The 26,985-nt window shown below is 39.8% G+C and overlaps 1 protein-coding gene across 1 annotated transcript; it reads left to right on the top strand.

The window, feature by feature from the left end:
• Positions 1-1,544: 1,544 nt before the first annotated feature.
• Positions 1,545-26,985, top strand: LOC124261208 (toll-like receptor 4). Its single transcript, XM_046695531.1, has 4 exons — positions 1,545-1,663; positions 9,589-12,278; positions 24,587-24,766; positions 25,637-26,985. Exons 1-4 carry the CDS (start codon positions 1,651-1,653, stop codon positions 26,459-26,461), a joined length of 3,708 nt encoding a protein of 1,235 aa, XP_046551487.1. The 5' UTR covers positions 1,545-1,650; the 3' UTR covers positions 26,462-26,985.

Below are 26,985 nucleotides of genomic sequence, written 5' to 3'. Positions count from 1 at the left end.
GTCCTTGTCATGATGTATTGTATTGTCAACGGTTTCGAGTAGGGGGTCATCTAACAAACAATACTGTTTTAATCTTTAAAGACACGAGGGCCTGTGCTAGGGACTACTCCACACTGTAACACTTGCCGACTGACAGATTGTAGGGCTGAGATCTCCTCCACATTGTAACTCTTGCCTACTGACAGCTTGTGAGGTGAGGTGAAATTGGGTTTTACGTCGTGCTTGAGAATATTTTGCTCATATGACGACGTGCATGCATGTGTATGTGTATGTGCGGCTGCTTGTACTAGACCAGACTTAAGCTGGTTTGATAGTGCTAGCCCACTGAGATACCATGCCGCAGTGAAGCATGAATACCCCACTCAGACACATTATACTGACTCCGAGCCGACCAGTCCTTGTTGTACCCATTAATGCCGAGGACCAGGCAGGGACCAACAAGTACACTATTTTAACGCCTTTTGGTATGACGCGGTCGGGGATCGAATCAGTTTGTGGGGCTGAGACCTCCTCCACATATTAGCGCTTGCCTACTGACAGTTTGTGGGGATGAGGCCCCTTCCGCACGGCAACATTTGCCTACTAAAAGTTTGTGGGGCTGAGATCTCCTCCACATTGTAACACTTGCCTACTGACAGTTTGTGGGGCCGAGGCCGCCTCCACACGGCAACACTTGCCTACTAACAGTTTGTGGGGCTGAGATCTCCTCCACATTTAGCGCTTGCCTACTGACAGTTTGTGGGGATGAGGCCCCTTCCGCACGGCAACATTTGCCTACTAAAAGTTTGTGGGGCTGAGATCTCCCCCACATATTAACGCTTGCCTACTGACAGTTTGTAGGGCTGAGATCTCCTCCACATTGTAACACTTGCCTACTAACAGTTTGTGGGGCTGAGATCTCCTCCACATTGTTACACTTGCCTACTGACAGTTTGTGGGCCTGATGCCTACAGCATACTGTTACTCTTGCCTACTGACAGTTTGTGGGACTGTGGACTCCTCCACACTGTGACACTTGCCTACTGACAGTTTGTGGAGCTGAGATCTCCTCCACACTGTGACACTTGCCTACTGACAGTTTGTGGGGCTGTGGACTCCTCCACACTGTGACACTTGCCTACTGACAGTTTGTGGGGCTGTGGACTCCTCCACTCTGTAACACTTGCCTACTGATACTTTGTGGGATTGAGGACTCCTCCACGATGTAACACTTGTCCACTGACAGCTTGTCTATTCCATACTGTAACATTTGTCTACTGACTGTTTGTGGGGCGGTGGACCCCTACACACTGTGACACTTGCCTACTGGCAGTTTGTGGGCCGAATGCCTATTCCATAATGTTACACATGCCTACTGAAAGCTTTTTGGGCTAAGGACCTATTCCTCAGTGTGATACTTGCCTACTGACAGTTTATGGGGCTAGGGTGACGAGAAAGCAAATACAGATACGAAACTGTGTCTTGGTTGGTTTGGGTTGTTTGCTCTCTACAACATTATCACGTGACCTCATTGATCCCATCTTCACCTGATTATCTTCCTGGTTCAAAACGACTCAAACTGCAGCTTCCATCCATCCTGCTCACCACGAGAGCGTCATCTAACACAATCACGCCATCTCACAGACAACCGTCAGATACCGTCTCCTCATAATGATTCTGTCGAGTAAGTATTTTTTCTCGGGATGCCGCAATCATTATAAAGCATATTGTGAATTAGCTGAATTTCACTCAAGTTATAGGCATGTCTTATTTCGTCTAACTGACGTCCCAAAATATTCATATATCATATATACCCGCAATGCACGTTAAGACTATGTAATGCGTAGCATGCAACAATGTGCAAACAACCACTCGTATGTGTGAATGCCCCTTTAAATACATGTTCGCGAATTGGTGTTCTAACAACACATTGTGAAACGGGTCCGTATTTGTCTTTTTGACGACATTTTTTTACGTTTTGAATTCTTATTTACTGAAAGGTTAAAAATATCAGTTTTGGATTCAAACTCATTTGCACTATATTGAATTACTGTGCACAGAAACTGATGGAGTCTGGATTCAAACATAAAAAAGGCATTTTGAGACAAGTACAAATATACTGTTCCAAACAATTTCATTAATTCATACCAGTGCCGCCAGATTTTCCCAGAAGTGGTAAGCAAGCAAGACTTGTTTCACTTCAGACTCATCTCGATATTAAGCCGACAAACCGTTAAAACACTGAAGTACTGTTCAAAGAGCGTTAGACATTGTCACTCCCTTATTCACTAGAACATTCTCAAAACACTGAAGTACTGTTCAAAGAGCGTTAGACATTGTCACTCCCTCACTCACTAGAATATTCTCAAAACACTGAAGTACTGTTCAAAGAGCGTTAGACATTGTCACTCCCTCACTCACTAGAACATTCTCAAAACACTGAAGTACTCTTCAAAGAGCGTTAGCCATTGTCACTCCCTCACTCACTAGAACATTCTCAAAACACTGAAGTACTGTTCAAAGAGTGTTAGACATTGTCACTCCCTCACTCACTAGAACATTCTCAAAACACTGAAGCACTCTTCAAAGAGCGTTAGCCATTGTCACTCTCACTCACTAGAACATTCTCAAAACACTGAAGTACTGTTCAAAGAGTGTTAGACACTGTCACTCCCTCACTCACTAGAACATTCTCAAAACGCTGAAGTACTGTTCAAAGAGCGTTAGACATTGTCACTCCCTCACTCACTAGAACATTCTCAAAACACTGAAGTACTGTTCAAAGAGTGTTAGACACTGTCACTCCCTCACTCACTAGAACATTCTCAAAACACTGAAGTACTGTTCAAAGAGTGTTAGACACTGTCACTCCCTCACTCACTAGATCATTCTCAAAACACTGAAGTACTGTTCAAAGAGTGTTAGACACTGTCACTCCCTCACTCACTAGATCATTCTCAAAACACTGAAGTACTGTTCAAAGAGTGTTAAGCCATTGTCACTCCCTAACTCATTAGAACATTCTCAAAACACTGAAGTACTGTTCAAAGAGGGTTAGACATTGTCACTCCCTCACTAACTAGAACATTCTCAAAACACTGAAGTCTTGTTCAAAGAGCGTTAGCCATTGTCACTCCCTCACTCACTAGAACATTCTCAAAACACTGAAGTCTTGTTCAAAGAGTGTTAGTCATTGTCACTCCCTCACTCACTAGAACATTCTCAAAACACTGAAGTACTGTTCGAAGAGCGTTAGTCATTGTCACTCCCTCACTCACTAGAATATTCTCAAAACACGAAGGACAATCACGTGATTTCAATCTAAAGTCAAATCTGAAATCAAATCATGGCTTATTTGTTCAATGTCGAGATAATGATGACCTCGCACTGGACTGACTGACTGTTTTGAGTTTTACGCCGCTTTTAGCAATATTCCAGCAATATCACGGCGGGGGACACCAGAAATGGGCTTAACACATTGTGCCCATGTGGGGAATCGAACCCGGGTCCTCGGCGTGACGAGCCAACGCTTTAACCACTAGGCTACCCCACCGCCCCACCTCGCACTGGAATAGTGAAGCAATCGCTCGTTAAAATATTCTGAATTTCATGCAGAACTTCTTGCCATTATGAGTGTGTAATTACCACTTTCAAAGCCTGTTTTATATCAGTATCTTCACACCCCTCTCTTGTACAACTCAAACACAATGACGTTGGGATTTGTATTCTTGATGAAAAACAAGACAGTTGAAATGTCGGCCATTTTGAAATCTGACTCCAAGAAACGAGTATGGTTTTACGTCGCTGTTAGCAATATTCCATCAATAATACGACAAAGGGCACCACAAATTGGCGGAATGGAATGTCCTCATGTGTGGAATCGAACACGGACCTTTGACGTGACAAGTGGGTTTTCCCACCACCCCTGCCCACGTGGTATAGGCTACACCGTGCGATTTGATAGTTGTTTATTCAAACCTTTTTTCTTTCAAGTGAGTGAGTAAGTGAGTTTGGTTTTACGGCGCTATTAGCAATATTACAGCAATATCACGGCGGGGGACACCACAAGTGGGCTTCACACATTGTACCCATGTGGGGAGCCAAACCATGGTCTTCGGCGTGACGAGCGAACACATTAACCACTAAGCTACCTCACCGCACAGAGAAAGCCTCAGTAATGATCCAAGTAAGAAGTGGTCTTTAGCAACCCCGGCTTGCCATAAAAGGCAACTAACGGGAGAAGTTGACCAGGGTCCCCATCCACAAAGCATTCGTAGCGTTACGGCATTCGTAAGCCTATGATAAACTATAGAGTTACGAAAGGTCGTAGCGTTACGAACGCTTTGTCGATCGGGGCCCAAGCTCACTGACCAAGTTGATACATGTGCCAGTATCCTAATGCTCATGATGTCGATCACAGGATTGTGTGGTCTCATAGCTGAAATAAAGTCCGAAACAAACAAACAGTTCAGTATGTGTATTTTTTTGGCGACAACGTGGTTTAAACTAAACATGCCTTACAAGTGACATTATAAAAAGTTAATAAGGGTTTTGTAGTGAATAAATTGTGACTGTGCAGGTGGTTGTTTGAATAGCATATCTTCTGATGGCATATATTGACTTTTATCATCTAATGGAGGGTGTTATCGGTGCAATAAATCAATCTAATAAACTTGGTATCCAAATCTGATAACTATGCAAATTACGTCATTCCACGAACTACTTTCACAAAACTCCATACACACCATGCGAATCCTAAAACATTTTTAACATTTCATTGATGACGTTGTCGCGAGTTTACATTGTTTGGGGGCAGCCATGTTTGTTTACATTCTCAAAATTGATGACACTCTCCTACCCAGAGTTCCATGCGGCAAGCCAGCATAGTACCTCTGCCACAGGCCAGAAAAATGTGACGATTCGTCACATCTTGCACCGTCCATTCAATATAATGTACAGATTATTTTTACTCTTTTATTTTTGACGAGTCTACACATCTAGCTAAACATCTTTAATAGAATGAATTAGTTTCACTGAGAAAATATCCAAAAACATGTAACACTATTTCGATTTGCGTAGCGATCCTTTGTTTACATAGGTTGTACGGCTCCACGTGCTGTCATCGAAGCCGACGGAGAGCAAACGATGCAGCCAGTTTGATATCTAAATATGTACTGTCATAGACCTAACTGTCGCAGTTGTGGAAGAATATATATGTAACAATGTAAAACATTATGAAGAGAGCGCCGGAAAGCTTTCGTGAGTCAAGTCTCTTCTTATTATGAATATGCGCGTTTGATTACAAACAAGAGAAAAGTCCGGTCACGTGATATGCAAATTAGCCTGTGGCAGTGATGTTATGTTAAGTCATCGCTGTGCCGGAGTGTGATTTGATGATTCTGTAAGAATTGATGACAGAGGTTCTGGAATCGTTACTGCAGTAAATGACTTTGGAAAACATGAAACGGAGTACTTCGTTCAAATTAAAGGTACTGATTATGAGGCACGACTGAAAGGCAATCGTCCAAGAAAGGTACCAACCTAGGATTTCGATCTATCGATCACAATACAGACGACGAATCGATTCCGTCAGGTATCAGAAACTGATATTGATGAGGTGATTACCCGCATTGAAAATAGAAACACTGCCTGAAAAACCCTGCCCGATTTTGTTCTTCTTTTAAGACAGAAAGATCTTATTTTAAGCATGAGTTATGTTTGCACTGTATTAGCGACTAGTCACAACCATTTGCTGCCGTCATCAACGACCTTCACCTTGGTGTGCCGCTAAGTGTTCTTACGCGAATGCTCGATTCTCTTCATATAAATTCACGTACGATTTGCTTCTTTTTTTAGACTAATTGTAAGAATGACATTATATGATAAAGATATTATTAACCTCGTGTGTTTCCGTATCATTAATATCATATATTAGGAATAAAAATTATGTATTATGCGAGCCTTGTTATGCGAGGAATATACCATTTTTATTCCTAATATATGATATTAATGATACGGAAACATACTCGGTTAATAATCTCTATTTACTCTATCTTCCTCATGTCAAGGAAACAGAAACTTAAAGTGAAAGTGAACGAGCCTTTGAGGGAGGAAAAGTTATCCAGTCGCTCATTCCTCAAGCATTAATAATATCAAAGGATATCCTGACTATCTGGGCAATTAGCATGCTTCCTTGACAATTTACAAATTTATCGCAGTTAAATCTACCCAGTGAAAAACCTCTGGCAAATATCTTATATGCTACGATGGGTGGATGAGTTTAGTCTTACGCCTCTTTCAGCAACATCCCAGCAGTATCACGGCCGTGGACTCCAGAAATTGGGTTCACACATTGTACCCATGTGCCGAATCGAACCCGGGTCTTCGGCGTGAGGAGCAAACGCTTTAACTACTAGGCCACCCAACCGATCCTTACGAGGAAACAACAGAAAGCATTGATACATTGTTTCGAGAGTTTACGTGATAGTCTATATTTAACACTACGAAGGCAATTAATCATAGGGCTAATTTTCCTTATCATTTCATTAATGCGGGAATGCCAAAGGAGATTTTCCTGAAAAATAATGCCTTAGTGTTTATGGATCAGCACTTCATCAATAGGGGGTTCCCTTTTATCGTGAGGGGAGGTTTCATAGAAGGTTTGGTTTTGTGTGAAAACTGGATAGTTTCAGGTTTGTTTGGATTAAATTTTACTTGCCAGGTTTCCGCCCATTTAGATATTCTGTCTAAATCTGAGTTAAGAATAAATGCACTCGTATGGGCATCGTAGATTATTACATAGAGTGATGTGTCGTCTGCGAAAAGGCGTATATTACTTTCGATTCCATCAACTATGTATATTAAGAATAAAAAGAGGCCCAAGGACTGAACCTTGGGGCACTCCGGCTATTGTCGGTTTTAATTCTGATTTGTAACCTTGAATAACTACTCGCATTCTATTTTGCAAATAACTTCCAAACCAGTTCAATAACTTCCCATATATCCCACATGATTTTAGTTTATGGATAATCCCTTTGTGCCAAACGTTATCAAATGCCTTGCTTATATCGCAGAATACAGCTCTTACTTCTTTTCCGTTGTCTATAGCTTTAGCAATAAAATTATACAAATGCGTGAGTTGGTAAGTTGTTGAATCTCCTCGCATGAATCCAGATTGTACATTTGAGAGGCAATTGTTATCTCTCGTGAAGTTAAAGACATATTTAAATATACATTTTTCAAAGACCTTGGATAAACAAGATGTTAAGGCAACGGGTCTATAGTTCGAACAGTTGTTAATATTACCTTTCTTGTGGATTGGTATGACTGATGATTCTTTCCATATGTCTGGGAAAACTGATGTTTGAAGTGACTTGTTAAAAAGGTTAGTTAATGCTAGTGACAAGGAGGGGATACCAAACGTAGGAAGCGGTTTCCAATACCATCTGGTCCACTCGCTTTGGTAATGTTTAACGATGATAGAACATCTTCAACATCCTGCTTTGTAAGATATAAATTCCTCATAGATTTACTTTTATTGTTTAAGGTCATATTTGGAAGATCTTTATTAGGGTCAGCGATTGTTGCCTGGTCAATAAAGTAATTATTTAAAACGTTTGCTATTGATTCTGGTTCTTGATAGACTTCGTTATAACGGGAAAGGAGGTACTTTCAGATTTTTTGTTCATATAGTTTTTAACTAAACGCCACCATAGTTTAGTGCTATGATTATTGTGTATTTGAGTGTCTAATTTTGTTGTATAATCTTTCTTGGCTTTTCTAACTGCCGAAGTCACTTGATTTCTTAGTGATCTAAAAGTAGCCCAGTCATTTTCACCATTTTTTTGTTTCGCTATTTTATGTTCTCGATTTCGTTTCCTTATGAGTTTGCGAATGTTATTATTCATTCTGACATTTGGTATATTGGAATCGCAGATATGAGATACGGTTTTCACAAATGCACCTGTGCTCACATTTATGTCAGGTGATGACAGTACGTTTTCCCAATCAGTATTATCAACGTGGAAGCAGATATCGTCTTTGTTTACCAATGTGTAATCATAAACTTTTTCCTTTTTGATAATTCCAACCTAGCCCGCTTGACTGGTCTAGCTACCTTGAAACGATGAGCAACTGACAAATTGTGACACGACAATTAATTTATAATACAAGTGACACGTGTCACTAACCAAATCCTTATCCATACTCCTTTTATCAGGCAACATCAATGAGCTTAATGCCGATGGTAATCCACTGTGTTGTTAATACACGTTCAGCCAATCAACAGGAGAGCCGAGAAACCGGAGGCCGGTTTAGAGAGCGTTAATTACTGTACAAACAGTTAATTGGGCGGTCTTTGTTGTGCTAATCAACTTAATCTTTCGCATTGGGCGTATGTTTCACAGTCTCTTAGTCTGACAGTTTGAGAAATATTATATAGTCCTTTTTGAGTTTCTACTTTGGTATTTAATGTTGTGAAAAACAATGATTAGACAATGTCATTTTTAGAAAGTGGTCAAATGTAACATATCTTATATTTGGGATTACACTTTCGTTGTAAAGTACAAATTGGGTTGAGTCCCATCCGGGATTCGAACCCCAACCTTCAGAGTCAGGCACCTAATCGCTAGCACACAAATACCCCATATATAACAAATGTTCTATTTGACCACTTTCTAAAAATGGCATTGTGTAATCATAGCTTTCGGCCGTTGGAGCCATGAAAATTTACATTTCTCAAAGGGGTACACAAAGTCCGCAGTCTAGACTACCAGTTGTCCGACTTTCATTTTTGTGGAAGTAGCGGTGGCTGAGCGGGTTAGACGGCTGACTTTGTGTGCTGGCGATTAGTTGCCTGACTCTGAGGGTGTGGGTTTGAATCCCGGATGGGACTCAACCAAAATATTCCAAGAATTTGTACTTTACTGAGAAAGTGAACTCCGAAATATAACATATGTTAGTTAAAAAGAAATTTATTTTATTTGCAGATTCAATAAAACAAATCCCATTTGTGATTCTTAAACCCTATTTAGAAATATAAGGTGAACAGCTGGTAATAATTATTTTTTTCTCCTTCTTTTATTTGTTTTAAAGAAGTGTAATTCTTTGAAATAAATAAAAACAGAAACAGCAATATACAATGTACGAGTGCTCGGTTACATTAAGTACCACAGGAAACAAACCAGAATAGAGTTGTCGTTCTTGTTTAAAGTGGTTCTGATGTTCATGCGCCAATATGAAATCCTATCAGAGGGGTGGGAGTCGATATTCAGGAATGACACCTCATTTCATTCGTACAGCCAGCAGAGGCATTTAGGTTGTGGACGAGATAATATGTGGTGTTGCCTTATAACGTCTTCAAGAATAGGAGCAACATTGTCAGATCTTAAGCTATATACATGTACATATACACCAACGCATTCTGGCAGTGGGAACTGAGAACTGAGCTCAAAGGAGCCTGAGAATAGCTGACAATAATACGTTGTGTAACCGCAGAGGGTCAGTTGAGAAGTGTCATTTGAGAACTGTCCTTTAACACGTAGTCCTACAACGTAGTACTAACAACATGTTCGATGGATATTATGTTTAATGGTGTTTGCTTATTTGCAGTGATATTCGCCATTCTGATCATTGGGGACAGCACACATCACAAAGAGACAGAAGCACGCCTTCAGAAGATACCATGTTCCCCATGCTACTGCACCACGACAACTGACGGGGATATCCACGCAGATTGTTCAAACAAACATTTACACAACATACCATCCTCTCTTCCTACAAATGTCACACATTTGATAATGACGAATAACCTCTTGACCAAACCCGACTTACACCGACTCTCCCATATAAAACATCTGGATTTGTCGAAGAATAACATTAGCAGTTTGAATGATAGCCTCAAAGGTGTTGTAACATTGCTGAGTCTAAATCTCCACGGCAACCAACTCACTCTGGAGAAGGCCACATACCCGAAAGGAACGTTTAAAGATCTGGAGAAACTTGAAATCCTCGACATAAGTAGGAACGTATTGGTCACGAATTCATTGTATCCTGATGACAGCTTTCGAGATCTTGTCTCTCTGCAGACGTTGGTGGTGGATGGACTCGAGAACTGCACCTTTGGACAAGGCTTTGCCAGATTAAAGAACCTTACAACACTGAACATATCAGGCCAAAGGGGATATTGTTCCATCAATCGTTTGTTAAATGAGTCATTTCTCCATACACCTCACCTTAGAAACCTAGATATAAGTAAATGTAAAATAACAGATATTGATGTTGGTTCGTTTCTTCCTTTGAGAAACATTGACACATTAGACATGTCCGAAAATGATCAACTAGGGTTTAAGACATTTGGTGACTCTATGTATGGCCTTGTGAACTCGTCTTTAAGAGAACTTATGCTGAATCAAATCACAAGCAGTTTTGACATCGGTGTCCAGATACGGAGGACTCATTTCCGTTTCTTCACCGAAATACATGTAAAGGAGCTTTATCTTGACTGCAACAGAATTGAGTACATAGAGGACACCGTTTTAGGTGTTTTACCTTCAGTTGAAATCATCTCCTTGAAGAATAACGATCTGCAGGTAGGAGCTTACCTGTTTGCTTCAGATCAATTAGTAAGTCTTCGTAAACTCTATATCAATAACCCCTATACAACAATCGGACCTTTACCAGGAATTGTAGTAACCAATGGTTCATGCGTTGACAGAGAGCATGATCTGAATAAAGTTTTCAGTTTGTACACGACGACAAATACAGACATGAGCACTGTTCAAAGACGCCAAAGAAGATCTTCAGTGTATGGAAAAGATGAAACAGTTAAACGCAAGAATGTGTTTCACATAAACTACAATGGTGGTGTCAATGAGGTGGAACTCTCACAATTACAGAGTAAACGATTATCCTCAGATCCAAATAGAATCAGCAAGCAACATAAGAAAGACGAGATTCATTATTCAATGTCTGTTACAATACCCATTGCTCCAAATGCAACATTTGTTAATGCCAGTCACAGGGATATCAAAGGAATAATTGGAAACATTTTATTTGGGCCGAATAAACTGCAAACTCTTGATTTATCATTCAACATGTTAACAAAATGGGTAGGCCCAGTTCAACAGGCTCAAAATCTTAAATTTCTGGATCTTTCAAACAACTTTTGCAAATCCATTGCATCAACGTTTTTGGAGCATGCAAGTGGTCTACAAATATTGAATATAAGCGCGAATTACCTCGCTCAGTCCGTTGAAAGTGACACAGAAGGGGAGATATTTATGAATCAACACAATGTAGAAACATTCAGAATTTCTTCCAATTTGATTCGTCATTTGCCCTCTTCGATTTTTGCAAGCATGGGTAAACTGAAAGTCCTTGATTTGAGCTGGAATATGATGAGTTCTTGGGCTGTTAACATACATCAAATGAAACATTTGTGCATGTTAGATTTGTCCTACAACAGATTTGAAACTGTTCCAGTGCGTCTTCGGAATCAGATTGATGCAATTATGAAGGAAAGGAAAGACAAATTTCACATCAGAATGAAGGGCAACAACCTTAAGTGTACATGCGATACTTTAGATGACTTGTGGTGGATGTTGAAACCATATGTAGCAATAGATGACGCATCTGATACCATATGCAGCCTATCAGATGGAACCGAGACGTCTTTGGACAAGCTTAACAACCTTGTACTTGATCTTCAAGAGAGATGCAAAACTGTCATTCCAGTGATATTTGGAGCAGCCACGGGACTCATTTTGTTTCTGTCAGTGGTAGTAGGTGGCGTCATATATCGCTACCGATGGAAGCTGAGGTATTTGTACTACACAACTAGAAGAAAGTACAGAGGTTACCAGAGACAGATGGGTGAAGAAGAACACTTCATATACGACGCTTTTGTCTCATATGCAGAAGAGGAGAAGGAGTTTGTTGTGCAGGACATGCAGAACATCTTGGAGAAGAGATTCGGCTTAAGACTCTGTATACACCAGAGGGACTTCATGGTTGGTGAGCCAATCACTGCCAATGTAGTAAACGCAATACAGTCGAGCAGGAAGACTATCATCCTTTTAACTCCAAGCTTCCTTCAGAGTTCCTGGTGTGAGTATGAGGTCCACATGGCCAAATTTGAGAGCATCCACTCTGGGAGAGATATTTTTTGTGTAGTATGGCTCATTGATGTACCTGATACCAGAAGGATCAGCAGAGACGTCTTAGATGAAATTGAGCATGGTACCTACATCAAATACCCAGCAGACGAAGTGGACAGAGAAGAGTTCTGGCAGAAGATCAAGGCAGCCATAACATTCTGATGCAATCAATAAGCAAAGAGTGTTTTTTCTTTGTGTTTGATTTATTTAAGAGCACTGGCTTTTTCAAATCACCAGCATACAAAAGTGTACCTTTGATACATATTCATTTTGGGTAGCTCATCGATATGAACTATTGCTATGTCAAAGTCTGGATGACTCAGATGGAAGGTGGAAGCTGTACATGGCGCTTACTAATTGCAAATAGAATATTTCATAGAAATCGAGGGATATTGTTTTTGCTTGTTTATTGTTCAGTTGTTATTCATTGTGGAACAATTATATAATTGTATTGCTTTTCTTTTCTTAAGATTCTGAAGACTGTAGTTGTGTGTTGGTTACTATAGTTACTATATTGGAAACGTCTTGGGCAGCCAAAATATTGCAACACACAATATGTGTGGATTTCTGTGTTACATCAAACATTTCCGTGTGGCTGTGGTCTCCCGTAGTGTTTTCAGAAAGTTCTGTAAGTTCCAGAACAAACACCTCGGGAAATGTTTGTGTGTATGGGGGGGCACTCTTCCCTCGAGCATCTCACAAAGGACTTTTGCAAGTCTGCTGTCCATAACCAAAGTTAGAAAATGGCCGATTGGCCCCAGAAGAATGACATTGTGGATGAGGTGCGGAATAGCGCAGGCTTACCATACATGTGACACAGGATTTGACTCTAGGGGACTCTTTGTATCAGTCTGCATTTGACCCTCGGACAGCAAGCACATGAATGCTGCCTGGCCGTTGATGTAAGGCTATATCGAGAAATAAAGTGTAGTGGATCCACAGATGGACTCCTGTGTTTGAACAGTCATCTGGAACTAGACCCGGGATACCTACCTGAAGCACAAAAGGACTTGTCCTGGAGTTGATAGTATATTCCAATGAAGGTGACCCGAGGTCGTCTGATAGATGTTTTGCGTCTGACCTCTCTGGACTTCAAGTCCTTAAAATGAAAGGACCCATTGCACTGGTTTCAAAACCTGAGAAAAGAAGGACAGGTGAGTTGTATTTAAGGGCACCTTTTAACAATATTGCAGTTATATCATGCTGTGTTACTTTGTGCAGGAGGAAAGCCTGAAGTGATGCATGTCTCAGACGTTTACCACTTTGGTGAAGTCCATGAGCATGGAGCTGATGTGCAACATGTTGGGACCACACCATGTTTTACATCAAAGATTCAAAGACAGATCGAGTGGGTATTGTTACTTTGAATGTTATTTTATTCAAACAAATCATTTTGTATCATGTTCATAACACCATAGACAACAATGGAGGTGTGAATACCGGTATTCTTTGCTTAAATAAATTGGCATTTGGCACATAATAACATAGAAATATTTTACATAGTATTTCAGTGGCTGTCATGTTGGATTGTGTCACGTGGTGGTCACATACATGAAACGTGTTCCAATGTGGACTTCAGTGGCTCTGGTCCCTTGTAACTGAGATGATCTAGTGATTAAAAAAACAAGGACCTTTCATGAATATATTTTACTGTTGAAATATTGCTTTTAATAACCATATAGTCAGGTTTAAGCCACCTGAAGCGCCTTAAAATGGAACGATTTTTGAAAAGGGAGAGTACTCCCATTTCAGGTGCGAAGACGACCGACTACTTTCAGTGAATGAGTGAGTTAAAATTGTATGTCACATCGGCAGTATTTCAGCCATATCGTTACAATATCAAGTTATAGTGTAATGATAATTAAAGGTAAATTATAAAACACCTGCCACGAAGGACAGTAAAACAAGTACATGTAGTTTATCACAGGTATATGTCTAAAACTAGTAATTAAATTTAAAACAGTTTAACTTTACATGACAAGACAATATTAAAACATGCTATAGACTGCCAACAACTGAAGGTAATCACCATATCCGACTAAGCCAACTGGGGAGGTAGGCGTTTCGCACAAATATTCCACATGTTGAGGTTGTCGAAAATCTGGTTGATGACATCTTTTGATTCGAGTTATCAAAATAGAGGAATCGAGGAATGTACTCAATTTGTTTTTCAATGTTCTTAAAATCAATCATTTGCTGATGTCCTAATAAAATACATGTCACTCACTATAGTAGTTTGTTGTTACGTGTTCATCAAATAGGATATACCTTTGCTAATTTGTAAGGTTTCCTTGTTCTTCTAGAACTGACAACTTCCACTGTCAAAAGTCAAAGGTGTTCATTGCACAAAAGGCCTCCGGCCCATATACATTGGAGTTGTACATATACATTATACATATGTTGCAATAAGTAGTAATTAGTGATCCAAACAGCGAATCATGTTACAGGCAGTAAATTACGTAACAAGTAGTGAAATATGATGGATCTACAAAACTTTATATCAAATTGTTACGTTTAATCAGAGCATAATTAATATAGTACGACAGCTTTATTATTACTTGCTGGTCAGTTGATGAAAGTGGCTTACATAGATAATATTCAGCTGTATATTTCGTACGCAAATCTTTATAAAAAGGACATACAAGTAAATACGTCTTCCTTCGTTTACCATTATGTTGTTCAAGCCTAACCTAAAACGTATAAATGGATATCTTAATTTCTTTGATGTTAAAAACGATAGATATTTCTCTCGTCAGAGTAATGATTTTTATATTCTGTAAGAGTCATTCCCTGAACTATCATCTTTTACTGAATGCCATTCTGGATTAAACATATTAAGAATTCTTTCACGAAACGGAGCTAAAAACATGCTTGCATCACCAACTCACTGACTTAACCATACAAAACCATAACCATGTGAAAACAGAAGTTCTGAAGTTCTGAGGGATCACCTGAAGCGCCTTAAAATGGAACGTATTGTAAGGGAGAGTACTCCCATTTCAGGCGACCAGACGATTGTTTTGAAGCCAACTTGGGAGGTTGGCATTTCGCCCAAATACTCCACGTGGTGAAGATATGTACGTAAATCTGGTTGATGATATCTTGATCAGATATCGATGCTTCAGTCAAATAATCCCGACTACTTAAATCGTTTATGGCATTATGTTATTGTTTAAAAATCATGAAAAATATATATCGTCATATTGAAAATACTGAGAGCGTAGCTAACAGAATTGTGCTGTCTAATGTGAAGTTTTGAATAAGAATCATGCGATTGTCGGTGAGAGATTCAAATACACGCACGTGCGTTTGTTGACATAACGGCTCTCACTGGTCCAACTGAGTGGGGCGGCGGGGTAGCCTAGTGGTAAAAGCGTTGGCTCGTCACGCCGAACACCCGGGTTCGAATCCCCACATGGGTACAATGTGTGAAGCCCACTTCTGGTGTCCCCCGCCGTGATGTTGCTGGAATATTGCTAAAAGCGGCGTAAAACCATACTCAGTCAGTCAGTCCAACTGAGTGTATTTCTGACGATCTTGCGGGCTTGTCGTGGCGATTGTACGTGCGCTTCCAACAGTTTTATATCTGTATGTAACTAATCTTTAATCTTTAACACCGGCCATATATTTCAATTCGCTGGGAATACTTTAGTTTGACCTTTTTTTTTGTCATTCACATATTTTTCAGCGTATTCATTTAAAATCCCACTTGGGGTATGACAGCAAGGTTACATATATGTTCAGCTTGAGAAATACTTTAAAGTCACTTTATGAGTTTCTGCTTTGGCATTTAATGTAGCTGAGTTTTTTTTTGTTTTTTATTTTGCATATTCAATAAAACAAATCCCATTTGTTATTATCAGACCTTTTTCAGAAATATAATTGGAGGTGAAAAACTGGTCATAATTACGTCAGAATATGTTTTTCACCTTCTTTTAGTTGTATCAAGTTTCATTCTTTAAAATATTCAAGGAAAAACAAAAACAGCAATACAATGTATGAGTACTTTGGTGATATGTGCCACTGGAATCAAACAGGAATAGAGTTATCGTTCCTGTTTGAAGTAGTTCTGATGTTCCTAAACCAATATGAAATCCTCCCAGAGGGGCACGGGTCGCTATTCGGCTTGTCCCGGAATAACACGAGTTGGTCACGAATGGAGAAGAAATTGAGTCAAAATAGTTAGTTGAAATAAGTTTCATTTCGGCTTGCATATTTTTTCCCCAGACACTTCAAGTATATTTACGAATGTCGTGTCCCTATGGAAGGATTTCATATTGGCGTATGAACTTCAGAACTACTTTAATCAAGAACGACAACTCAATTCCAACAGTGATAAACATTACAGAAGATTTTAACCTGTTAAATAAATAATGATAGTGATGATTTGTTGAATACACGTTCTTATGTAATTATTACCAGCCGTTCACTATATATTCCCAAATACGGCTTATGAATCGCACATGTTCTTTTCTTCCTGAATAGGCAATTAAAATAACATTTAGCTGTAATAAGAGAAAATAAATACACAAAAATAACTTTAACATATATCTCAAACTGGAGAATTTGTTGAGAGTGTTATCATGAATTAGTGTACGCGGTGTCAACCAGTTGTCTGAACTTGCATGTAACCTTGCTGCCATACCCCAGGTGGAATTTATAATGAATACGCTGACAACATATGAAGGGACCAAGAAGCTAAAATGTGCCCACTTAAGTGAAATGTAAGCCCAGTGATTGAGTTTAAAGTTGATTAGTCATAAAAAAATATTTTGTTTTACAACTTATGGATTTGAATAATTAAATTAACTAAAAATGTCGGAAGCGCATGTAGAATCTCCAAAACATTCCCGCAATTCGCACGTGAAAACACTCAATTGGAAATAGGAGAGCCGTTATGTAAACAACCACACGTGCGTGTATTTGAATCTCTCACCGTCCATGGCTTTATCCTTATTAAACACATCACACGAGGCAACACAATTCTGTTAGCTACGTTCTATGTACTTTCAATATGCCGATATGTATTTTTCATTATTTTCTAAACAATGCCATCATACAATAAACGATTTAAGAATATTTTTATCAAAGCACAGCAATCATTACGCGCGTTCTGATTGGTTTGTCGTATTTTCGCACGTAACAAACATCGACCTTTGTGGGTTTTGAATAAAAGTTTTTGAGCAATATCACGGCTGGGGACACCAGAAATGGGCTTCACACATTGCACCCATGTGGAGAATTAAAACCGGGTCTTTGGGTGTGACGAGTAAACGTTTAAACCATGAGGCTAGCCCACCGCCCCTGTTTGGTGGAAGTGAACATCTTTCAAGTGAAGCGCACATCACTTTGGCGAAACATGCTTAATCTTGATGATGATATGGAGGCTGATCATCACAAGGATCTGGGATTCGCACCTATGAGATGCGGATCCTGGTAGGTAAGTGACGCAACTCGTTTGTCATAGGTGCTGGGACGCATTGTGAGTGAAACCTGGAAGCTTAGAACACCAACGTCTGCAGATCAGTATCTCTGACTGACAGTGTAGATGTGGAATAGGTCTTAACAATGTGTTCATGGATGTTCATACAGGGCCGAGCATGTGTGATTCGTTTCTTCCTGATGGTACTACTTCCACACTCCCTTTCCATCTCCTTGGCTTCAATAGGGCCCTTAAGTAGGTCACGGCACTTCGCGAGACCTCAGAACTTCCCGTGACAAACAACGTTTTATACCTTTTGGAATGGTCTCATGGTTGTCAGTTTACAGTAAGTAACCGATAATCCTTGCAGGAATAACAAATTTCTGATCTCACCATCCACAAATTAGCCAACTATTACGACTGCCAACAGCTGTGACAGCCAAGCATAGTTGTACATTTGGTCCGGTCTAGTAAAGTCAATATTTAGCGCTCGCGCAATTTGTAACCAGAACTGGTGCTTGAATATACGCTTGTCATCTGAAATCTGATACCGGAAGTAAGCTGGGCCCCGTCTCGCATATCGCAAGTTAATGCGCAAAAGGGAGCCGGAAACCAGCTTAGTACCGGAAGTAGCGCCCTATTAACGGACATATATAACGAATTAACTCACCGTCCTTGCACACACTCCCCTGATGAGATAACAAATCCAAATACGAAACTGTGTCTTAGTTTTATTGTTTGCACGCCTTGGTTTGCTTTAAACAAGTTTATCACGGGTCTTATTGATACTAAGTCACGGGTGGACTATCGCCGTACATCTTCGTCCTGCTTGATTACCATCCTGGTCCAAAACGTCTCGAACAGTGCAGCTTCCATCTGTCCTACTCACAACGAGAGCGTCATCTTACACAATCACGCCATCTTATTTACAACCGTCACGCACCGTCTCCTCATAATGATTCTGTTGAGTAAGTATTTTTTTCTCTGGATGCCGCAATCATTATAACACATATTGTGAATTAGCTGAATTTCACTTGTGACGTGTGGCTATAACTCAAGTTATAGGCATGTCTTATTTCGTCTAACTGACGTCCCAGTATATTCATATATCATATATTTCCCGCAATGCACGTTTACACTGTGTAATGCGCAGCATGCAACAATGTGTAAACAACCACTCGTATGTGTGAATACCCCTTTAAATACATGTTCGCGAATTGGTGTTCTAACAACACATTGTGAAACGGGTCCGTATTTGTCCTTTTGCTGACATTTTTGTACGTTTTCAATTCTTATTAACTGAAAGGTTAAAAATATCAGTTTTGGATACAAACTCATTTGCATTATATTGAATCACTGTGCATAAAAATTGATGGAGTGTTGATTCAAACATAAAAAAGGCATTTTGTGACAAGTACAAAAATACTGTTTCAAACAATTTCATTAATTCGCACCAGTGCCGCCAAATTTTCCCAGAAGTGGTAAGCAAGCAAGAAAGACTTGTTTCACTTCCGACTCACCTCGATATTAAGCCGACAAACCGTTAAAACACTGAAGTACTGTTCAAAGAGTGTTAGCCATTGTCACTCCCTCACTCACTAGAACATTCTCAAAACACCGAAGTACTGCTCAAAGAGCGTTAGCCATTGTCACTCCCTCACTCACTAGAATATATTCAAAACACTGAAGTACTGTTCAAAGAGTGTTAGACGCTGCCACTCCCTCACTCACTAGAACATTCTCAAAACACTGAAGTACTGTTCAAAGAGGGTTAGCCATTGTCACTCCCACACTCACTAGAACATTCTCAAAACACTGAAGTACTGTTCAAAGAGTGTTAGACATTGTCACTCCCTCAGTCACTAGAACATTCTCAAAACACGAAGGACAATCACGTGATTTCAATCCAAAGTCAAATCAAATCAAATCATGGCTTATTTGTTCAATGTCGAGATAATGATGACCTCGCACTGGAATAGTGAAGCAAACGCTCGTTAACATATTCTGAAATTCATGCAGAACTTCTTGCTATTACAAGGCCATGTTAGTGTGTAATTGCCACTTTCAAAGCCTGTTTTATATCAGTATCTTCACATCCCTCTCTTGTACAACTCAAACACAATGACGTTGGGATTTGTATTCTTGATGAAATACAAGACAGTTGAAGTGTCGGCCATTTTGAAATCTGACACCAAGAAGTGAGTATGGTTTGACGTCGCTGTTAGCAATATTCCATCAATATATTCCATCAATATTACGACAAAGGGCACCACAAATTGGCGGAATGGAATGTCCTCATGTGTGGAATCGAACACGGACCTTTGACGTGACAAGTGGGTTTTTCCACCATCCCTGCCCACGTGGAATACACCGTGCGATTTGATACAACTGTTTATTCAAATCTTTTATCTTTGAAGTGAGTGAGTTTGGTTTTACGGCTACATTAGCAATATTCCAGCAATATCACGGCAGGGGACACCAGAAATGGGCTTCACACATTGTACCCATGTGGGGAACCAAACCCTGGTCTTCGGCGTGACGAGCAAATGGTTTAACCACCACCGCTCTGCACTTTGTTTTCTCAGATGTTCAAATCACTGCTTAATGATCGAAATTGGGCGGAAACAGGGGTTATAGAGAGAGGAACGCCTATGTCCGCTATGTATTGTTCCAGCTGTAGAAACAGAATTACATTTTTTTCTACAGTGCCCATTTTATAACGAATTAAGACAATCATTATTACATGCCTGACAAGTGTCATTAAAGAAAGTAAATAAGGCATTTGTAGTGAATACATTGTGACTGTGCAAGTGGTTGTTTGAATAGCATATCTTCTGATGGCATATATTGACTTTTACCCTATCTTCCTCATGTCAAGGACACAGAAACTTGAGGGAGGAAATGTTATCCACTCGTTCATGAATAATATCAAAAGATATCCTGACTATCTGGGCCATAGGCATGCTTCCTTGAGAATTTACTAATTTATCGCAGTTAAATCTACCCAGTGAAAAACCTCTGGCAAATATCTTATATGTTACGATGGATGGATGAGTTTAGTCTTACGCCTCCTTAAGCAACATTCCAGCAATATCACGGTCGTGGACTCCAGAAATTTGGTTCACACATTGACCCAAGTGCCGAATCGAACCCGGGTCTTCGGCGTGAGGAGCGAACGCTTTAACCACTAGGCCACCCAACCGATCCTTACGAGGAAACAACAGAAAGCATTTGAGTTGTATCATCATGACTAGGACAATTGTTTTCTCGTGTTCGAATGTGAGTGAGCGAGTCAGTCTGGTTATCACCTACATCGATGGCATTCGTGACCAACTCGTGTTATTCCGGGACAAGCCGAATAGCGAGGTTATGGAAAGGGGCGAGTGGTGACGAATGATATCGATGGCTGTGTCCACAAAAGTATTATGTAGCAATATTCCAGTTACACGACGCCAAACTGAACATATCCCAGTCTGGAACAGACAACCAACGATCCTGTCTGTCGTAGTTCAATGTATCGCAATCAACCTATATATAGTGAGCAAGACGCAGATTTAGTCGAAAAGTGTTGGTTGGTTGTTTGGTATATTGTTTAACCCCACACTCAGCAATATTCCAGCAATATTGCCAGAAATGGGCTTCACACATATTACCCATGTGGGGAATCGAACCCGGGTGTGACAAGCCAGTAGATACCTCATCATTCGTCACCACTCGCCCCTTTCCGTAAACTCCAAGAAGACTCGTCTCGATGCTTGTTACGTGCGAAAATACGACAAACCAATCAGAACGCAAATTAATCCCAAGTACTACAACCGTTTGTGGCATTGTGACTTTGTTCAAAAATCACGAAAAACAATATATCGTCATCTTGAAAGTACAAAGAGCGTAGCAGAATTGGTTTGACTCATGTGTAGTTTTTAGTAAGGATAATGTCATGGACGGTGAGAAATTCAAATACGTGCACGTGCGTTTCTTTAGATAACTGCTCTCATGGGTCCTGACGATCTTGCGGGTTTGTTTTGGAGATTGTACGAGTGCTTCGCGTTTCAAAACAATAATATTATATCTATCTATCTATCTATCTATCTATCTATCTATATCTATCTCTCTCTCTCTCTCTCTCTCTCTCTCTCTCTCTCTCTCTCTCTCTCTCTCTCTATATATATATATATATATATATATATATACACACACACACACACACACACACACACATACATACATGGGCATGTCTTCATGTCTTCACTGCGGGCAGTCAAAACCAATCTTGCTTCAGTGTGTTAATTTTTCTCGTTTCAACCTGTGAATGATCTTCCGTGCGCCATAAAACCCTATGACATTGAATTCTGAACCAAACTGAATAGTTTCTATTTCAAAATAGGGCCAGAAATGGGCATGTCTTCACTGCGGGCAGTCAAACACCAATCTTGCTTCAGTGTGTTAATTTTGTCAAATTTACTATGTTCATGCACACGTTTTCTTCTTGAAGTGATGTTTTCTTCGAATCTAGTTTCTTCCACTTGACGCTCTTTCAAAATGTCCGAAATTGTTTGCCTGCCAATTTTGTACTTAAGTGCAGGATCTTTTTTGAGTAGGCCGAGGAATTGCATCAAAATCTTTTATCAGCTGAATTTTCTGTTCAAGAGTTTATTCCAATCTGGTTTGTTTTTTTTGATAATTCCAATCTAGCCCGCTTGACTGGTCTAGCCATCTTGAAACGATGAGCAACTGACAAATTGTGACACGACAATTAATTTATAATACAAGTGACACGTGTCACTAACCAATTTACCTCGCCTACTTAGGCCTAATCCTTATCCATACTCCTTTTATCAGGCAACACCAATGAGCTTAATGCCGATGGTAATCCACTGTGTTGTTAATACACGTTCAGCCAATCAGCCATCAACAGGAGAGCCGAGATACCGGAGGCCGGTTTAGAGAGCGTTAATTACTGTACAAACAGTCAATTGGGCGTTCTTTTGGGTGTATGTTTCACATGCCTGGGGCGTATGTTTCACAGTCTCTTAGTCTGACAGTTTGAGAAATATTATATAGTCCTTTTTGAGTATCTACTTTGGTATTTAATGTAGTGAAAAACAATGATTACACAATGCCATTTTTTAGAAAGTGGTCAGATGTAACATATCTTATATTTGGGATTACACTTTCTTTGTAAAGTAAAAACTGGGTTGAGTCCCATCCGGTATTCGAACCCCAACCTTCAGAGTCAGGCACCTAATCGCTAGCACACAAATATCCCAAATATAACAAACGTTACATTTGACCACTTTCTAAAAATGGCATTGTGAAATCATAGCTTTCGGCCGTTGGAGCCATGAAAATTTACATTTCTCAAATTCTCTTATTTCTCTAAACTACCAGTTGTCCGACTTTCATTTTTGTGGAAGAAGCGTTGGCTGAGTGGGTTAGACGTCTGACTTTGTGTGCTGGCGATTAGTTGCCTGACTCTGAGGGTGTGGGTTTGAATCCCGGATGGGACTCAACCCAAAAAAGTACAAGAATTTGTACTTTACTAAGAAAGTGTACTCCCAAATGTAACAAATGCACATTCATTAAAACAAATCACATATGTTATTCTAAAACTCTATTTAGAAATATATAAGGTGAACAGCTGGTATGTTTTTCTCCTTCTTTTAGTTGTTTCAAAGAGGTTTAATTCTTTAAAATAAATAAAACCAAAAACAGCAATATGCAATGTACGAGTGTTCGGTGATATTAAGTACCACAGGAAACAAACAAGAATAGAGTTATCGTTCTTGTTGAAAGTGGTTCTGATGTTCATGCGCCAATATGAAATCCTATCAGAGGGGTGGGAGTCGATATTCAGGAATGACATCTCATTTCATTCGTACAGCCAGCAGAGGCATGTAGGTTGTGGACGAGATACTATGTGGTGTTGCCTTATAACGTCTTCAAGAAAAGGAGCAACATTGTCAGATCTTAAGCTATATACATGTACATATACACCAACGCAATCTGGCAGTGGGAACTGAGAACTGAGCTCAAAGGAGCCTGAGAATAGCTCACAATAATATGTTGTGTAACCGCAGAGGGTCAGTTGAGAAGTGTCATTTGAGAAGTATCCCTTAACACGTAGTCCTAACACACAGTACTAACAACGTCCTCGGCGGATATTATGTTTAATGGTGTTTGCTTATTTGCAGTGGTATTCGCCATTCTGACCATTGGGGACAGCACACATCACAGAGAGACAGAAGCACGCCTTCAGAAGATACCATGTTCCCCATGCTACTGCACGAGGACAACTGACGGGGATATCCACGCTGATTGTTCAAACAAACATTTACACAAAATACCATCCTCTCTTCCTACAAATGTCACACATTTGATAATGACGAATAACCTCTTGACCAAACCCGCCGATGACTTACACCGATTCTCCCATATAAAACATCTGGATTTGTCGAGGAATAACATTAGCAGTTTGTACGATAGCTTCAAAGGTGTTGTAACATTGCTGAGTCTAAATCTCCATGGCAACCAACTCACTCTGGAGAAGACCACATACCCGAAAGGAACGTTTAAAGATCTGGAGAAGCTTGAAATCCTTGATATAAGTAGTAACGTATTGGTCACGAATTCATCGTATCCTGATGACAGCTTTGGAGATCTTGACTCTCTGCAGACGTTGGTGGTTGATGGACTCGAGAACTGCACCTTTGGACAAGGCTTTGTCAGATTAAAGAACCTTACAACACTGAACATATCAGGCCAAAGGGGATATTGTTCCATCAATCGTTTGTTAAATGAGTCATTTCTCCATACACCTCACCTTAGAAACCTAGATATAAGTAAATGTAAAATATCAGATATTGATGTTGGTTCGTTTCTTCCTTTTAGAAACATTGACACATTAGACATGTCAGAAAATGATAATTTAGGGTTTAAGACATTTGGTGATTCTATGTTTGGCCTTGTGAACTCGACGTTAAGAGTACTTAGGCTGAATAAAATCACAAGCAGTTATGCCATTGGTGTTCAGATACGGAGGACACATGTCCGTTTCTTCGCCGAAATACATGTAAAGGAGATTTATCTTGACTGCAACAGAATTGAGAAGATAGAAGACACTGTTTTAAATGTTTTACCTTCAGTTGAAGTCATCTCCTTGAAAAATAACCATCTCCAGCTTGGAGCTTACTCATTTGCTACAGATCAGTTGGTTAGTCTTCGTAAACTCTATATCAATAACCCTTATAAATTCAACGGACCTTTACCAGGAATTATAGTAACCCATGGTTCATGCGTTGACAGAGAGTATGATCAGAATAAAGTTTTCAGTTTGTATCCGGAGAGAAACATTGTCGTGAGCACTGTTCAAAGAAGCCAAAGAAGATCTTCAGTGGATGAAACAGATGAAACAGTTAAACGCAAGAATACTTTTCAAAGACACTACAAGGGTAGTGTCACTGAGGTGGAAATGTCACAATCGAAAAGCAAACAATTATTCTCAGATCCAAATGGAATCCGGAGGAAACAAACGAAGGACGAGATTCATTATTCAATGACTCTTAAAATACCCATTGCTCCAAACGTACTATTTGTTAATGCCAGTCACAGGAATATGCAAGGAGAAATTTGGAACTTTTCATTTTGGCCAAATAAATTGCAAACTCTTGATATATCATCCAACATTTTAACAAAATGGGTAGGTCCAGTTTATCAGACTGAAAACCTTAAATTTCTGGATCTATCAAACAACTTTTGCAAAATCATTGCCTCAACTTTTCTGGAGCATGCAAGTGGTCTACAAATATTGAATATCAGCAAGAATTACCTCGCTGAATCCCTTGCAAATGACACAAAAGGGGAGATATTTATGAATCAAAGCAATGTAGAAACATTAAGAATTGCTTCAAATATGATTCGTTATTTGCCCTCTTCGATTTTTGCAAGCATGGGTAAACTGAAAGTCCTTGATTTGAGCTGGAATATGATGAGTTCTTGGGTTGTTGACATACATCAAATGAAACATTTGTGGATGTTAGACTTGTCCTACAACAGATTTGAAGCTGTTCCAATACGTCTTCAGAATCAGATTGATGCAATTATGAAGGAAAGGAAAGACAAATTTCACATCAGAATGAAGGGCACCAACCTTAAGTGTACATGCGATACTCTGGGTGACTTGGAGTGGATGTTGAAACAATATATAGCCATAGATGACGCATCTGATACCAAATGCAGCCTATCAGATGGAACCGAGACGTCTTTGGACAAGCTTAACAACCTTGTACTTGATCTTCAAGAGAGATGCAAAACTGTCATTCCAGTGATATTTGGAGCAGCCGCGGGACTCATTTTGTTTCTGTCAGTGGTAGTAGGTGGCGTCATATATCGCTACCGATGGAAGCTGAGATATTTGTACTACACAACCAGAAGAAAGTACAGAGGTTACCAGAAACAGATAGATGAAGAAGAACACTTCATATACGACGCCTTTGTCTCATATGCAGAAGAGGACAGGGAGTTTGTTGTGCAGGACATGCAGAACATCCTGGAGAAGAGATTTGGATTAAGACTCTGTATACACCAGAGGGACTTCATGGTTGGTGAGCCAATCACTGCCAATGTAGTCAACGCAATACAGTCGAGCAGGAAGACTATCATCCTTTTAACTCCGAGCTTCCTTGAGAGTTCCTGGTGTGAGTATGAGGTCCACATGGCCAAATTTGAGAGCATCCACTCTGGAAGAGACATCTTTTGTGTAGTATGGCTCATTGATGTACCTGATACCAGAAGGATCAGCAGGGATATCTTAGATGAAATTGAGCATGGTACCTACATCAAATACCCAGCAGACGAAGTGGACAGAGAAGAGTTCTGGCAGAAGATCAAGGCAGCCATAACATTCTGATGCAATCAATAAGCAAAGAGTGTTTTTTGTTTGTATTTGATTTATTTAAGAGCACTGGCTTTTTCAAATCACCAGCATACAAAAGTGTACCTTTGATACATATTCATTTTGGGTAGCTCATCGATATGAACTATTGCTATGTCAAAGTCGGGATGACTCAGATGGAAGGTGGAAGCTGTACATGGCGCTTACTAATTGCAAATGGAATATTTCATAGAAATCGAGGGATATTGTTTTTGCTTGTTTATTGTTAAGTTGTTATTCATTGTGGAACAATTATATAATTGTATTGCTTTGCTTTTCTTAAGATTCTGAAGACTGTAGTTGTGTGTTGGTTACTATAGTTACTATATTGGAAACGTCTTGGGCAGCCAAAATATTGCAACACACAATATGTGTGGATTTCTGTGTTACATCAAACATTTCCGTGTGGCTGTGGTCTCCCGTAGTGTTTTCAGAAAGTTCTGTAAGTTCCAGAACAAACACCTCGGGAAATGTTTGTGTGTATGGGGGGGCACTCTTCC

This window comes from Haliotis rubra, unplaced genomic scaffold (genome assembly GCF_003918875.1).
Source record: "Haliotis rubra isolate DU_JTF1 unplaced genomic scaffold, ASM391887v1 Scf791, whole genome shotgun sequence".
NCBI lineage: Eukaryota > Metazoa > Mollusca > Gastropoda > Lepetellida > Haliotidae > Haliotis > Haliotis rubra.
Note: the sequence above shows the minus strand (reverse complement) of the source record. Positions and strands in the feature narration are given on the sequence as shown.